At 37.4% G+C, this 17,567-nt stretch overlaps 1 protein-coding gene across 2 annotated transcripts in view; it reads left to right on the top strand.

The window, feature by feature from the left end:
* LOC145126177 (valine--tRNA ligase, mitochondrial 1-like) overlaps positions 1-11,301 on the top strand; it is a 55,348-nt gene extending 44,047 nt beyond the window's left edge. For both annotated transcript variants that reach the window (XM_079061581.1, XM_079061580.1), the window contains 6 exons: positions 8,957-9,208; positions 9,293-9,793; positions 9,874-9,980; positions 10,516-10,615; positions 10,738-10,883; positions 10,995-11,301. In XM_079061581.1, the coding sequence (XP_078917707.1) occupies positions 8,957-9,208; positions 9,293-9,793; positions 9,874-9,980; positions 10,516-10,615; positions 10,738-10,883; positions 10,995-11,169 (1,281 nt within the window). In that variant the 3' untranslated portion in view covers positions 11,170-11,301. The remainder of the gene's footprint in view (positions 1-8,956; positions 9,209-9,292; positions 9,794-9,873; positions 9,981-10,515; positions 10,616-10,737; positions 10,884-10,994) is intronic.
* The last annotated feature ends 6,266 nt before the right edge of the window (positions 11,302-17,567 follow it).

The following is a 17,567-nucleotide window of genomic DNA, read 5'->3' as shown; positions in this document are numbered from 1 at the left end:
TGCCAACTAATCAAGCCATTCTATATGATTATCTGAAAACCATACTAGCATGCAATCCTCAAGCTCAACAATCAGGCATATGAAGGCATCTCTCCTAGCATGAAATCTTGAGCAGATCCTTAGCCTTAATCTAGCACATAGTTACATAGTTCGCGGTGCGTTCCGGTACGGGAACGAGGATCGGGAACGCGGTTCGTTAGGTTAGATGTATCCGGTATGGTGGGGGGTAGGCTCATTTCGATACGTTCCGGTACGGTGTACCATATAAGTCGGTACGTGTACCCAATTGAAAACATAATTCTGGTGCACGTAGAAAAAAACATAAACAAATTATATTAAAAAACAATTCAAAACAGAATTCCAGAATTTTAGTCACAAACCTAAACCTTATGTTAAAACATAAATAGTAGAATTCCAACTTCCAAGCACTTAGAAAAATAGAAACAGATTCATTCAGCCTTAGAAGCTAAACAAAATCATTATCCTTGCCAAGATCAACAAAGTTTTCAGGGGCTTATGTTTTACTGTCTTCTGGACGAGTAAAAATCTTTCCAAAAACCATTTCAAAGAAGAAAAGAAATACTGAATAGTATAAGAAAAAAGAAAAAAAGAAAAGGAAGAATGAATACAGCGTACTGGAAGAATACAGGGTAAAGCAAATATCGATTGTGATGTTGGTGACATTGAGTAGCATCATATGTAATAAATTGAATCGATGGATGTTGGAGGAATCAGATGTGGGAACTAAAAGCATCAGACCTGTAATCGATGGACTTTAATCAAGCGTCGACATGTTTTTCAGAGGAAAACTATTTCCCGCCAAAACACAAAATCGGCGTTCCAGACGCAAAATTAGCGATCCCAATCGCGTTTCTGTGCAATAAAATTCGCCAAAATCACGTTTCCAGTAGCGAATCGGAGAATAGAAGGGATCGCAAGGAAGCCGTACCAAAGAGCGTTTCGGTTGGCGACTGGTACGAAATTGTACCGTGTTTGGGAACGGGGCGTCCGGAACGTGGATCGTGGCTATATTGGCGATCCCTGTGACTATGATCTAGCATGCAATTCTCATAACATATAATCATAATAGACATATATGGGTATTTTGGGACTCACTTACTTGAGTTCGACCGATTGCACGCATCGCACCCCTTTTGTCTTTACAAAAGTCATTTTAGAAATTTCTTTCATTTTACAAAAATCTTTTAAAACACGTTTTCTTTATAAGAAAAATTACCAATTCCTCAGTTTGAGTTTAGTCACACTCGAGAGTGTGCCCAAATCCCTCAAACCAAGGCTTTGATACCAACTTGTAACATCCCACAATTTCAAGGTAAAATTTTCATTTTTAATACAATCAAAACACCTATTTATCTTTTAAACGAACACTTCGAAGTATTTCAAAATAAAATAGATATAAGAGTACAATCCCAAAATCACATAGTTGCGGAAAAACATGGGTGTATGCGCTGAAACCATAAACAATAAACCGTAAACACAAAGCTTAGTGAGTTCCCCCAAAATACCACATATCATACATACAATAGAAAATGGTAAGTGCTAACCATAGTCTTGCCATTAGGTCATGAGCCATATCATGGTCTTTCCTTACCAAGTCGGGGCCAAAACCTAGGTCTCACAGACAAGTGCCAAGAGCCACCTCATCGTTTTCCATGCAAGCATCACAAAGACAACAAGCATACATTCTACAACTAACAATCTACTTAACTGTCAGGGTCCGAACCCTGGTCTTGCATACAGATTTTCCAGTGGCACCTCCGGGTCTTTCATACAAGGCCAAGGGTCACCCCTTGGTCTTTCAATAATACATAAGCCAATGGGCCGGCATTGATGCCTTCAACCTATAGATACAGTGATGAGACTCACCTCAAACTGCTGAAACCCATAGATAACTCTCTGGCTGCAAATCCGCTAAAATTCTCGCGCTATCAATCACAAAATAACATCCAATTAATAATTGGATCCCGACTCATACTAAGAGTCCAAATTAGGGTAAAATACATTTTTACCTTTTCCCGAACTTGGTCCAAGGCACCATAGGTTGATATTATCCATCAAGATTGCATTTTTATGCATTTGGGACACCTAAAACGTCTAGATCTAGGGAGCAAACTCATTCTCATAAAGCCAACCAAAGAGACCAAAATGTGCCACAAACCACCCCAAACTAGATCCACCCAAAAGAGATGACAAGATTAAAGTTTTTTACCTTCAATAAGTTGCAAAAGATGAGTAACTTCTGGATCTCCAAGCTCCACTCCAAGTGATGATTCTTCAACAAACTTAAATCTCTTCAAAATACACAAAAACACTCCAAGATTCTTCACAATAGCTTAAGAATTACAAGATGGTGGCTAAGGGTCGACATTAGGGTTTAGGAGGTATGGAGGCTGATAAGAGGCAAGACTCGATGAATAAAGGAAGCTTAAATAGGGTCAAGACCCTAAAAATTATGGTTTTAAGCTGAAGGTAGTACGCCCCGCGTACCCCTGAGTATGACCGTCGTACTTAGATGCCACCCGCGACCACTTTATCCATTACGCCCCGCGTACTCATCGAAGCTCCAAACACTTAAATTTCAAACGGTCGTAACTCCTTCGTTCTAAGTCCATTTTCGACGTTCTTTATATCCACGGAAATGTAACGAGAAGCTCTACATTTCTATCAACTCATCCTCGCCTTAAGACATCCTGAGCAAAAACCCAAAATTCATAAATGCCCGAACTGACAATTTACGGTTATACCCTTGGGCTTTGAAACGCAACCGAACTCTCGGATCACCTAATATATACTACCCGCATCCAAAAAGGGTCATATTCTCTCTTGCCCCAAGGCCCTAAGCCTTGTGATACTGATATTCGGGCCACGGCCCCGAATAATAAAGCGATTTAAAACCGAGTGTTACAAAAACCATTTCAAATATAATGCAATTTTAGAAAGAAATGAAAGTAGGATGCTATCTATAGATACAAAATCAAATGAAACTATGTGGTTTTTGACTTATTTCCCGCTTTTAGCCATATTCATCTTCAGGGGTGTTAATTGCTGCTTTGTTATAATCAGCTTCACCTGTATGTCTTAGGGTTAATCTCAAAAGACCTTATAATTTTGTATTTTTTTTTTTTTAGGATTAAACCTCAAATTTATTTTTTGCCTGAAAAAACCTCGTATTGTTTCATTTTTTCCGATCTAGCCCTTTGTCATTTTTTTCCAAAAAAATTGTAAAATGTGAGGGTTTTTCGAGAAAAACTAAAAAAGTTAAGGGTTTATTTGGAAGCATTTTGAAGGTTGTGGTTTTTTTTCAGAAAAAAGTACAAAGTTGAGGGCTTTTTCGAGAAAAATGAAAAAATACAAGGTTTTTTTTTCAGGAAAAAAATAAATTTGAGGTTTAATCCGAAAAAAACACAAAATATAAGGTCTTTTTTTGAGATTAACCCTTCTTTTTAGGTTAATCTAAAAAAACCTTATATTTTTGTGTTTTTTCTGGATTAAACCTCAAATTTATTTTTTGCCTGAAAAAGACCTTGTATTGTTTCATTTTTTGCCTGAAAGTCAGAGGTTGCATAATAATAGAAAGAAAAAAAATTCAAATTTTTTTGCACTACGTCCGAAAAAATCAAGGATTGCACGGACCAATGTGTGCCCTATACTAAAACCGCAAGTGCAAATACGGCTAGTGTTCATGATAGGGAGGATTGATCTCAAATTAAACTTATTTATATGTGAAGTTTTAGTTCCGGCCCCTCCAGTTCTAACGTTTGTGTTCCGCCCCTGCGTGGACCGACGGTCATCTGGGTCACTAGCCCAGTCATCATCCGAGAAAGCAATCAAATTATCGATTCCCTGCCAGTGAGAGTCAGTAAAAGCATGTAATTGGGTGTTGGAGGTTTGGCGAATTAACATGCCATAAGCAACAGTGCCATGAAGATAGCGAAGAATGCGCTTGACCGCGGACCAATGATTATCAGTTGGAGCATGCATGAACTGACACGTCTTTTTTTGTAACGACCCAAAAATCATGACCAAAAAATTTTCTTTTAAAACATTACTAAATCATAGTATCAAATCATTCCAACATACAAAAAGGGTTATATAATAAATTAGAGTATCTCTCCAAACACTTGTTCATTTTATCAGAGTAAACATCCCAGGCTAAACTTATTTGCTGTGTGTGTGTGCCATGCGATCACCCCGAGCTCTTCCCTCCGCTACCGGAAGTACCTGAAACCAAAACTGAAAACCGTAAACACGAAACTTAGTGAGTTCCCCAACCTACCACATACCACATACTGGGCCTTACCCACTGCATCGGACCGAAGTCTGGAACTGTCTAGGGCCTTGTCCTCTGCATCGGACTGAAGTCCGAAACTAACTAGGGCCCCGCCCGACATCAGGCCCCGCCTGGCATCGAGCCCCGCTCGGTATACAGATCTGTTCTCTTAGGCCCCGCTTGTCTCTGGGCCTCGCCCGCTACTAACAAATACAAGCATATAACATAACACATATCACAAAGCTAAACATACTCTAATGTACTACTGATATAAGGCCTCGCCTATCTTGGGCCCCGCCCCTGTCCTGCTACTGGTGAGTCATGGAACCCCGTCCACGCTCCTGCTGATAGTGAGATACGGGCTCCCGCCCACACTCACCTCCCTACTAACTCGGGCCTCGCCCCTGCTCTGCTACTAATGAGATATGGAACCCCGTCCATACTCTGCTAATGGTGAGATACGGGACCTCGCCCACCCTCACCTCCCTACCAGGCACATACAAGTATCACACAGACAACAAGTATAATCTATCATGCAAACCATTCACTGGGCACCCGCCCGACATCGGACCTTGGTCCGGAATATCATACTAGCATACAGTGCCTAGGGCTAACCCCCAGGTCTTCCTACTCATCACTACATGGGCCGGCATTGTGGCCATAGACCCATTCACACAAAGGGAAACTCACCTCGCACTGCTGAAACCTTGTTGATATCCTTCTAGCTGCTATCTGCCAAATCCCGAACTGCTGCTCCTTTGGCTCCCCGAGCTATCAACACCAAATATCACTTAGTCCAATACATTAATCCATCTTAGGGTAAAATGACCATTCTACCCCTAGGCCAATTGGGTCCATATCTATTGTCCACAACCAAGGCCCAATACTAAGTAAGCTTCCCAAACCCACTAGTAGCCCAATAATGGCCCAATTTGCTATATTGGGCCCAACCCTTAATGGGTCTTACCCTAAGCCCAAAATATAATTCCTGACCCACATTAACCGACTCCCAATGGCCCATCAAGCCCAAGTACCCAAGCATGCCTCCAAACCGTGGCCCAAAACATATAGCCCATACAGACAGAGTATGCGGGGCGTACATCTATGTACGCTAAGCGTACAGGCAAGATGGTGCGTACGTTGGGCGTACCTGCACGTACGCTCAGCGTAATACCTCTGTTAAGACCTTTTCCCAATAAGTGCTTAATACTCAGATCTATAAGCTACCATTACAGATCCTGGTCCTTTTCCACGTCTTAACCCATAAAGTCACTAACTTGGTGACTTGTAACCCACCAAATAAGCCCAAACTCAAAAGGTGACAACATACATCCATAACAAGGGCTAAATATCATGCATGAACTCATTAGGACCATCAAGATTGAAACTTTATTACTTATGGGACACTTTTAGCTCTGAGGGTGGCAACCCCAAGCTCAAAATCGAAGTTGCCCCAAAAAGGTCCATTCTTGGGACCAAAATAACCCCAAAACCACACTACACAAGATCTAAGCTTTCTTAAGCAAAGTTATGAACTTTATACCTCCAAAGGGTTCCAAATGATGATGCTATTCCAGATCTATAAGCTCCAACTTCCCAAGTCCTTCTTTGACAACTTCTTCTTTTCCTCTTCCAAGCTTAAAACCACCAAAATGAGCTTCCCAAGGTCAAGATCTCACAAAACGAAAGGATGAGGCGTTCTAGGGTTTCTCTGAGGTTGGGGAGGCTGATAATGAGGCTAGGGTTTGAGCCATTATGTTCTTTATATAGTGGCTCACCCTAAAATTAGGGTTTAAGGACTCTGGGCGTACGCTGGGTGTACTCCTCGTACGTTGGGCGTACTGCCCCAGCACCCGCGATCATTTTGCCCTGCTACGCTGGGCGTACCCCAGCCTTATGCTGGGCGTACCCAGCTAAACATACGCGTGCATTACAAGCATGCCAAGGGGCTTCCTTGCCAACTTTTTCCATTAAAGGACCATAAATGACAACAACTTCAAAATGTTATAACTCCTTCATCCTAAGTCCGTTTCCGACGAACTTTATATCCACGCAAAGGTGGCGAGAAGCCCTACGCTTCTAACGACACACCCCGGCCCAAAACTTCTCGAATAAAACTCCGAACCCTTGAAAGACCAAAATGCCCCTAGCCTTGGCCTCCGAAATCCATAATGAATCCTTTCGGAACAGGGTGTTACAACTCTCCCCCACTTAAACTAGACTTCGTCCTCGAAGTCCGCTACGGCCAACTGTCCTGCAATCTGCTTTCCACCTTCCTGCCTGATGAATCTAACTCCTACTGACCACTTCCATTGACCTTCCTCCTGGTCATCACGGCTAAACTAGTTGCAAAAAACCACCCCAAACTAGATCCACCCAAAAGAGATGACAAGATTAAAGTTTTTTACCTTCAATAAGTTGCAAAAGATGAGTAACTTCTGGATCTCCAAGCTCCACTCCAAGTGATGATTCTTCAACAAACTTAAATCTCTTCAAAATACACAAAAACACTCCAAGATTCTTCACAATAGCTTAAGAATTCCAAGATGGTGGCTAAGGGTCGACATTAGGGTTTAGGAGGTATGGAGGCTGATAAGAGGCAAGACTCGATGAATAAAGGAAGCTTAAATAGGGTCAAGACCCTAAAAATTATGGTTTTAAGTTGAAGGTAGTATGCCCCGCGTACCCCTGAGTATGACCGTCGTACTTAGATGCCACCCGTGACCACTTTATCCATTACGCCCCGCGTACTCATTGAAGCTCCAAACACTTAAATTTCAAACGGTCATAACTCCTTCGTTCTAAGTCCATTTTCGACGTTCTTTATATCCACGGAAATGTAACGAGAAGCTCTACATTTCTATCAACTCATTCTCGCCTTAAGACATCTCGAGCAAAAACCCAAAATTCATAAATGCCCGAACTGACAATTTACGGTTATACCCTTGGGCTTTGAAACGCAACCGAACTCTCGGATCACCTAATATATACTACCCGCATCCAAAAAGGGTCATATTCTCTCTTGCCCCAAGGCCCTAAGCCTTGTGATACTAATATTCGGGCCACGGCCCCGAATAATAAAGCGATTTAAAACCGAGTGTTACAAAAACCATTTCAAATATAATGCAATTTTAGAAAGAAATGAAAGTAGGATGCTATCTATAGATACAAAATCAAATGAAACTATGTGGTTTTTGACTTATTTCCCGCTTTTAGCCATATTCATCACCAGGGGTGTTAATTGCTGCTTTGTTATAATGAAAGTAGGATGCTATCTATAGATACAAAATCAAATGAAACTATGTGGTTTTTGACTTATTTCCCGCTTTTAGCCATATTCATCACCAGGGGTGTTAATTGCTGCTTTGTTATAATCAGCTTCACCTGTATATCTTAGGGTTAATCTCAAAAGACCTTATATTTTGTATTTTTTTTTTTTCAGGATTAAACCTCAAATTTATTTTTTGCCTGAAAAAACCTCGTATTGTTTCATTTTTTCCGATCTAGCCCTTTGTCATTTTTTTCCAAAAAAATTGTAAAATGCGAGGGTTTTTCGAGAAAAACTAAAAAAGTTAAGGGTTTATTTGGAAGCATTTTGAAGGTTGTGGTTTTTTTTTCAGAAAAAAGTACAAAGTTGACGGCTTTTTCGAGAAAAATGAAAAAATACAAGGTTTTTTTCAGGAAAAAAATAAATTTGAGGTTTAATCCGGAAAAAACACAAAATATATGGTCTTTTTTTGAGATTAACCCTTCTTTTTAGGTTAATCTAAAAAAACCTTATATTTTTGTGTTTTTTCTGGATTAAACCTCAAATTTATTTTTTGCCTGAAAAAGACCTTGTATTGTTTCATTTTTTCCGATCTAGCCCTTTTAGTCTTTTTTTTCCAAAAAAAACTTGTATAGTGTGAGGGTTTTTTCGAGAAAACTAAAAAAGTTGAGGGTTTATTTAGAAGCATTTAGAAGGTTGAGGGGTTTTTTTCGAAAAAAAATACAAAGTTGAGGGCTTTTTCGAAAAAAATGAAAAAATACAAGGTCTTTTTCAAGCAAAAAATAAATTTGAGGTTTAATCCGGAAAAAAACACAAAATATAGGTTAATCTCAAAAAAGACTATATTTTGTGTTTTTTTTCGGATTAAACCTCAAATTATATTTTGTATTTTTTCCAAAAAAGCCCTCAACTTTGTATTTTTTTTTTTTTCCAAAAAAAACCCCTCAACCTTCTAAATGCTTCCCTTACATTTTACAACTTTTTTTGGAAAAAAATGACTAAAAGGGCCAAATCGGAAAAAATGAAAAAATACAAGGTTTTCTTAGGCAATTTTTTTGAGGTTTAATCCGGAAAAAAACATAAAATATAAGGTCGTTTTTGAAATTAATCCTTCTTTTTATTACAACATTGTACTTCAAAAAATATATCCAGTTGTAGCAATGACATTAAACTCACTACTATAACTGGGTAGATTTTTCAAAGTATAATGTAATATTAAGTACAATGCCTTAATAAGATTTAAGTTGAAAGTACAATTCAGTAATACACAAATTATGAAAAGGCACTGCTATTTCTTGAACTTATGACTAATATCTTAGCACAAAGAACATGATTTTGTTTTAATTATTTGACTGTTTTTTTAGAATTAAAACAAGATATTAATAATTATTGTATAGGTGTATTTACATCCCATGATTCGTGATGCACATGGGAGAAAAATGTCAAAATCTTTGGGCAATGTGGTGGATCCTATTGAAGTCATATGTGGAATTACCTTAGAGGGTCTTCACAAGAGACTAGGGGAGGGTAATTTGGACCCTAATGAATTAAAGGTTGCCACTGAGGGGCAAAAAAAGGATTTTCCTAATGGCATTCCAGAATGTGGGGCAGATGCCCTTCGATTTGCCCTTGTCTCATACACTGCTCAGGTACAAAAAGACCAAAATGCCCTTATCATCTATTTTTGAGTTGTTTGTATTCAAACTAACATTATTCCTTATGCATAATTCCAGTCTGATAAAATCAATCTAGACATACAACGTGTGGTGGGATACAGACAATGGTGCAACAAACTATGGAATGCAGTACGTTTTGCAATGACAAAACTTGGTGACAATTATACCCCTCCCTCAAAAATACACCCAAACAACATGCCCTTCAGTTGCCAATGGATTCTTTCAGTTCTAAACAAAGCCACATCAAAAACCATATCATCATTAGAATCCTATGAATTCTCAGACGCATCAACTGCAGTATATTCATGGTGGCAGTTTCAGCTGTGTGATATCTTCATTGAAGTAATCAAACCTTACTTCTTTGGTGATGATGCATCAATGGCAGCTTCAAAGGCTCATGCACAAGATACTTTGTGGGTGTGTTTGGATACTGGGTTAAGATTGCTTCATCCGTTTATGCCTTTTGTTACTGAAGAGCTGTGGCAACGACTTCCTTCGCCTAAGCATTGTGAAAGAGAGAAGTCTATTATGATTTGTGATTACCCTTCGGTTGTTGAGGTTAGATTTTTCATTTTTCTAATTGTTTAATATGAGATGAAATGAAGGTAAAATGTTAGTTACTTTTCACTTTTTTACAGTCATGGAGTAATGAAAAGGTGGAATATGAGATGGAGGTGGTTGAGTCTGCTGTAAAATCACTCAGATCAATTAGGGCAAACATGCCTGCACAGGAAAGAAATGAAAGGTATTGGAAAATAATTATAGCAATATCTTTTATATAATTATACCAATACAATGCTATAATCGGTTAGTTTCAATAATTTTAAATTGTAAATTTTTGTTCTATTCATATAAAAATGTTTTTATATAGAAAAAAGAAGATTTTTTTTATGTGAATATGTTTTTTTTGTGTAAATATGATTTTATACAGCAAAAAAACATATTCGGAGCAAAATTTTGAAAAACAAAATGTAAAAAAACTAAATTTAGGATGAATTCGTAATAACATTTTGAAATCTGGGCCAAAAGTGTAAATTTTAGACCAAATTTGTAATAAAATTTAAAAACCAGCCCAAAAGTGTAAAATTTGAAAGTGGGCTGACCTGTTGACCGGGTAAAAGGGTCACAATGAATACGATTGCCGATTTTTGGGTCTTAATTGAATAAAAAAAGTATATAAGGACTAAATTGATTATGAGTCCAAAATATAAGGACTTTTATGGAGTTTTCCCTTTATATTTTCTCATAAAAGAAAATTCTTTTTGTTTTTTGGGGGACAGGCGAGCTGGCTTTGCAGTTTCTAGAAACGCACAAACTACAGACCTTCTGAGACGTCATGAAAAGGAGGTTTCAACCTTAGCCAACTTATCATCATTCACGGTATGTATGTATTTATCACATATGTGCAAAAGACGAAAATGCCCTTCTCATGAAAAAACAGTTGTGTCCCTTGTAACATGTAATATATCTTAGACATTTTGGGGTTAAAACTGTCTTTTCAGGTTCTGAGTGAAAATGATGCTGCTCCAGCTGGATGTGCAGTATCAGTTGTAAACCAATCACTTTCTGTTTATCTAAAGCTTCAAGGAGCCATTGATGTTAAAAAAGAACGTGAAAAGCTCAATACAAAGTTGACAGATCTACAAAAGTAAACCTACCTGTCCTTCATGTTGACTATTTACTTTTTGACTTTTTATAAACTCTTCTTTTGGATCAAGTCTGGTTGACTGATGTGTCTTCCATGTTTGACTTTGACCAGGCAAAAGGATAGTTTGAACAAGGCGATGAGTGCTAAAGGGTATGAAGAGAAGGTTCCGGAACATATAAAAGAAGAAAACATGGCCAAACTGACAATGTTAATGCAACAATTGTTGTCTTGTGAGGAAGCTACTCAGCACTTTGAACGTGAAGTGGCTACAAGAGCAGAGATCTAATCTAAGTCAACCCTCTGATACAATTTTGTGAAATTATTTGTATTTTTACCTTGTTATGATGACATTTATATACCATGCTCCTGTTTTGTTGAAGCTTACAACCACTAAATATAAAAATAGTATTCTTGTTAAGCACGCCACAAGTTATAGTAAGAATTGCAGTTTCTATGACACCCAAAAAAAGGTGGAAGAACCTATGAGGACAAATTAAGACTCGTTCTTGATTAGTTTATTTTTTGCATAAAAGATGTGAATGGCCTAGATATCCTATATAGTTGACAACAAGCTATCCAATATGCTAATCTAAATTTTAGGGTCCATCTATCCATACCATACTTCTAATCTATCCATACCCCTTAATTGTTACCCTAATAATTAACCCGTAATTAAAAAAACTTAGGATATTTTGTTAAAAAAAAGTTTGTGTAATTTATTTTAAAAAAAGTTAATTCCAAGAAAGCTTATAAAATTTTATAAAATAATTGGTGCAGTTTATTAAAAAACTATATAAAAAACTAAAATTTTTAGTTTTTATAAATGTATTTTACTAAAAAAAATGCATTCATGAATTATAACAAATATAAACTTAGAGGACTTAAAATGCAACATCTTAAGATTAACTTTAAATTTTCATGGTATAAAGAGCTTCTTATCTCCAAAACCGAGAGAGAGAGAGAGAGAGAGAGAGAGAGAGAGAGAGAGAGAGAGAGAGAGAGAGAGAGAGAGAGAGAGAGAGAGAGAGAGAGAGAGAGAGAGAGAGACGCTCCGACGACGTCCATGGTTGTCCGAGAGAGAGCAACATCAAGTTCGGTGCTTGACGTTGTCCTCTCTCACGGTGGTTCACGATTTTCCGACGAATGGTATTAGGTGGCCGACGTGGTTTCGTGGGTGTTGTTCGTTGATTCATAGTGTTCTCTTTCGGTCTCTCTCTCCCATTCTGTCTCTCTAACATTCTTTCTGGTAGATCCCGACCGTGGTGGCCGGTGACGGTGGTTAATGACAGTTGTATGTCATCGATAGTGTGTTGAATGCAGTGTTCCTCTCTCGTTCTGTCTTTTTCTAACTCAGTGGTAAAATCCAACGATTAGTGTCCGACAACGGTGGAAGGTTGCCAACAGTTGGTTAATGGTGGTGGGTTAATTGTTGTTTTGAATTTTTGTGTAAAATTTTTAACGTAGAATGTCTTCAAAACTAAAAAGTGATCAGATCATAGCATCATATGCATTGGTTAATTGTCTTATTGTTTGCATCACATTATTCAATGTTTTGAAAGAATATATTTTGTATGGATTGGTTGGAATTATGAAAATGTGTTATAAAATAAATAATATAAAATCGGTATCAACCATATAATGATTGAGGGGGTAATGCTAGGAAAAAATGGGTATAGATAACAGTACCTAAATTTTAAAGGGAAATTAAGTAATCTAATTAATTTTTGGGTGTTTTTTAAAAATATAATCTTTTTTTTTTTTTGAAAATGACCACTTGATCTGAAATAGGATATTCTAGAACATATTTCGGACTCATTTTCAGGTGGGCAGACCCATTACCTTGCCTTTGGAATTCCCATTCCGAATAAACCGTTCGTGTTCCCGATCGGGAATTTGAAATTCAAATTCTGGAATATAATCTGAAAAAATTCGGACCCTTGACTTCATTCCGGATCTTGCTCCGACTTTCCCATTCAATTCTGACATGCGACCCCGATCCTGATTCCGATCTCCGACACGCAACTCCGACATGGAAAAAGACCACTACGACTCCGGTATTTTACGGGTATGTTCTTCACTTCAAAAACCTAGTTTGCTTGTTTGTATAACGTGCTTATTCATCTACAATTACTGTTCTGGAATGTGTAGAATACCTCCGGAATGAAGTGAAAATGTTCCGGAGTTCAAATTACAGATGTCATTGTTGTAGAACCAACTGAAAAGCAATTTAGATGTTTGGGTATTGTTAATTTACATCGAAATTGTAACACCCGTTCCAGGTATGAACAATTTTTAAATATTAAACCTTATTTTTGGGTGGCCACGATGTGGTGGAGTTTCATGACGGTATTGATTTGGGTTGCGGATTTAAATGACCCGCCACGATGTGGCCATGGGTGCCACGACGTGGCAGGTGTTTTTAGAGAAATACCCTAATCTTTGGGCTTTGGGCCTTATTTAAAAAACATTAAGGCTAGGGTTTCAGGATCATTCAGCCTCCATCACCCTCTCAAGCTCAGAAACCCTAACCCTAGCCTTCATTGTAATTGTGAATTCATTCTTGGTGTTTTTGGTGATCTTTGGAGCAGAAGGAAGCCCTTAGTGTGGTAGTTTACCTTGCAAGTGTCATCTACATCAGCTAGCACATCTTCTGGACCTTGGTGAGTGACCAAGACCCAACCTTTTCCTTGCTAAGTTGCTAGATCTTTAGATTTTTTCCCTTTTCTTCATGTCTTGATGGGTTTGAGCTGTGAGATCTCATAAATTTTGCAACTTTATGAATCTACAGATAGTGGCATAGCATACAAGCACATAAATCTCAACAGATAATGACATACCAGATAATTATCACAAAGACAATCATCTCTACTGTAAACAACTACTAATGGGCCGGCATTGGTGCCTTCGACCCATTCATACCGGGAAGGTAACTCACATCAACTGTGTTTGCCAAAATCGTACTCCTCGGATGGCTCGGGACTCCTCTCTCTAAAGCATAATAAGTCCCCTGGTTAGTTATTGGGTCCAAGTATGACTCCCTTATGGCCCAACTTCTAATTCATGACTCGAAGCAAGGTCCCCTAGTCCTTGCCCTAATGGGCCTCTTCCCCCAAGGTTCAACCTATAATCAATTTAAGGCCCAAATCCATTCCTTTAAGCTTTAAAGCCCAATAAGGCCCAATACCGTAAATCCAAGTCATATGTCCAGAGGCCTTACTCCACAGTGGGTCATGAGGCCCAACAAATCCAAGCCCAATCACCCAAGGCCCATAAACCACGTCAACCACTATGCATGCGTACGCGCGACGTACCTGGCACGTACGCCCGACGTACGTTGGCCTTAACCAAAAGCGGGAAACTGACTCGGAACGCGTAGCGTACTTAGGGGGTACGCCCAGTGTTCCTGCCAGTCACCCTAAAGTCCTTCTTTTGACTTAATCCATTAAGTCCCAACATCCAGAACATAGATCTAGGCTCCTAACAACGTCCTTAACAATAAAGTTATGAACTTTATGCTTTTGCATGCATGAATAGGGATTAAGACACCCATTAAGTCCATAAGCTCACTTTGTGGCCATCTATCACTTGCATGGTTGGGGCTAAACCATCAAGATCTGATTTTTATGGTCCTAAATGCTTCCAAGAGCTCAAAAGGACAACTCTTATGGACAGATTCTGCCAAAACTCAAAGGACCTCAAGTATGGGACCAAAATGTGACATAAAACACCCCAAAACTACATCTAAGCATGCAATGGTCAAGGTTGGAGCTTGATACCTCAAATAAGTCAGAAAAGATGCCAAACTTTTGGATCTACAAGCTCTCTTCAAGTCCTTGCTCCTTCAAACTCCTTGCTCTTCAAAACCACCAAAACAACACCAAAATGCTCAAAGTAAGCTCAAGATACATGCAATGGAGTTAGGGTTCGAGTTGGGCATTGTGAGGACAAGGGAGGCTGAGAGGATAAGGGTTTGGAGGGTTATAAGTTGCTTAGATAGAGGGCAAACCCTAAAACTTAGGGTTTTCATCTGATCAACTTATGCCCAACGTATGTATGGGTACGCCCAGCGTACGCATGGGGACTCCCCGCTCCGCGCCTCATATATGTACGCCATGCGTACACCTTGTACGCCCAGCGTACATCTCCGCCCCAAAATCCCAACATTTCATAATTATAACTTGAATAGAAAGCAACATAATACCTGACAAATCCCGGGCGTTACACAAAGACTCACTCTTGATTAGTTTGTTTTTTGTGTAAATTTTCATATTTGTTCTATCTATGTCTTCCATTAAAAAATAAATAAATATTCAAGTTTAATATCGTTTTCTAAATTTTCATAGTCATTTTATCTATGTCTTCCATTAAAAAAATATATTTAAGTTTAATATTGTTTTCTAAAATTTCATAGTCGTTACATCTGTGTTTTCCATTAAAAAAAATACTCAAGTTTAATAATATTTCATATTGTTTTCTAAAATTTCATAGTCTTTCTATCTATGTCTTCCATTAAAAATAAATAAATACTCAAGTTTAATATTATTTTTTAAAGTTTCATAGTTGTTCTATCTATGTCTTCCATTAAAAAAAATACTCAAGTTTAATATCGTTTTCTAAAATTTCGTAGTCGTTCTATATATGTATTCCATTAAAAAATATATTCAAGATTAATATTGTTTTCTAAAATTTCATAGCCGTTCTATCTACATCTTCGATTAAAAAAACACTCAAGTTTAATATTATTTTGCATTGTTTTCTAAAATTTCTTAGTCATTCCATCTATGTTTTGCATTAAAAAAATACTCAAGTTTAATATTATTTCATATTGTTTTCTAAAATTTCATAGTCGTTCTATGTATGTCTTTTATTAAAAAAATTAAAAAAATATTCAAGTTTAATATTGTTCTCTAAAATTTCCTAATCGTTCTATCTATATCTTTCATTAAAAAAATACTTAAATTTAATATTGTTTTCTAAAATTTGATAGTCCTATAATTTCCCTTAAAAAGAAATACTCAAGTTTAATATTGTTTCATCATTTTTTTTTCAAGTCCAATAACATATCTTAGAGGCTGTTTGGTAGCATCTGGATTATTCATATCTAGATGATGCGGAGGTCTGTATAAATCTATATATGAATGATAAATTGATGTTTGGTCATCTGAATGTCTGTCTCTTAATGATAAAAATGATCATTTTAACATTCTAAATTATTTGTGTGATTTGACGCCAACATCTCAATTAGATATTTTTTTAAATGACAAAAAAGAAAACAATATGTTATAAAAAAACCATCATAATCTTGTGCATAACATAATTAGAATTTAGAAACAAAACAAACAAGAAACGGTTACAAGATCACCGCAAAATCCATTTACAATTCACAAGAAATATGGAATAACATCTAAACAACTAGTGAAATGCTTCTTTCTTACCTATTGCTTCTCATTTGATGAGGATTTATTAAGAACCACATGTTTTATAGCATGATCTTCAGGGGCAATCATCCATCTTTTTGCAAATCTTGTCTGCATAAGCATACCAATAAAGCTTCCTAATGTTCCTAATCCAATTTGAAGTATGAGAGCAGAAAGAATCTTCATAACACAATCAATTTTCTTAAGAGAATCCTCATAACACAATCACTTTTCTTATGAATCTTGATCTCGTTTTCTTCCTTTTATTTTTTTGAAAACCATAGGATCTAAACACTACAACTCAGCAAGAACACAATGCAAACAAAAAGATAACATGTTTTAGGGCTTGGCAAAATCAATTTCACACAAATCCAACAGCAAAAACACAACAAGAAATTGCACAGATAAAACCGAATCGGAGCCTGAGAAAGGGGTTGAAAAATCGATCAAAAAGCTTAAAAAAATCGACAATAAAGAAACAAAGTAGAAAACTTACCAGCGAAGGGAGGCGACGAAGGTGGAGGCAAAGCGGTGCTGCCGGAGGTCCGATGGGAAATTGAAAATTGACGCCTGAGAAAGGGAGATTGAGGGAATGTTGCTCGATGGGAGAAGAGGGGGAAGAAAAAAGTGGTGGACACTCCTTTTGTTTTTAGGGAAGGGTATCAAATTGAAAACTTTTCATTCAGACTCCATCTATCTGACCGATTAAGAGGCTAAACATATTTCAACCAAACTCTCTGAATCTGAACGATCCAAAGTCACCTCTTTATGGGATCATTAAGAGCCCAAACAAACAGCCCCTTAATAATTCATGTATCCATGTCTTGTATTTGTGTCAACACAAATTTACACAAATTGTAAAACGTGTTTAGATATAAAACACAAACACGACACATTGATAATTCATATAACACATGACACAACACGTTTTTAACCGTTACACGAAAACACAAATACTATATTTTACTACAATAATTGTCGTATATGTGTCGCACACAAAAAGTTATCCGGGTCTTATACATTTATAAGGGTAAACTCATGTTTAGCCCGTGTAAGACCGTAACATAAATTTTAAATTTGTGTTGATACGAATAAACATGAAACATAAATTTACAAAACCCATACACGAAAAAACACATGTCGGCTGTTGTGTCATGTAGCAAATTAAAAAGTCTAATTGTATTGTATTTAGATTAGCATATTGGATCGCTTGTTGTCAGCTATATAGGATATCGAGGTCATTCACATCTTTTGCAAAAAAACAAAC

Source organism: Lactuca virosa, chromosome 7 (genome assembly GCF_052849685.1).
Source record: "Lactuca virosa cultivar CGN04683 chromosome 7, Lactuca_virosa_CGN04683_v6, whole genome shotgun sequence".
NCBI lineage: Eukaryota > Viridiplantae > Streptophyta > Magnoliopsida > Asterales > Asteraceae > Lactuca > Lactuca virosa.
Note: the sequence above shows the minus strand (reverse complement) of the source record. Positions and strands in the feature narration are given on the sequence as shown.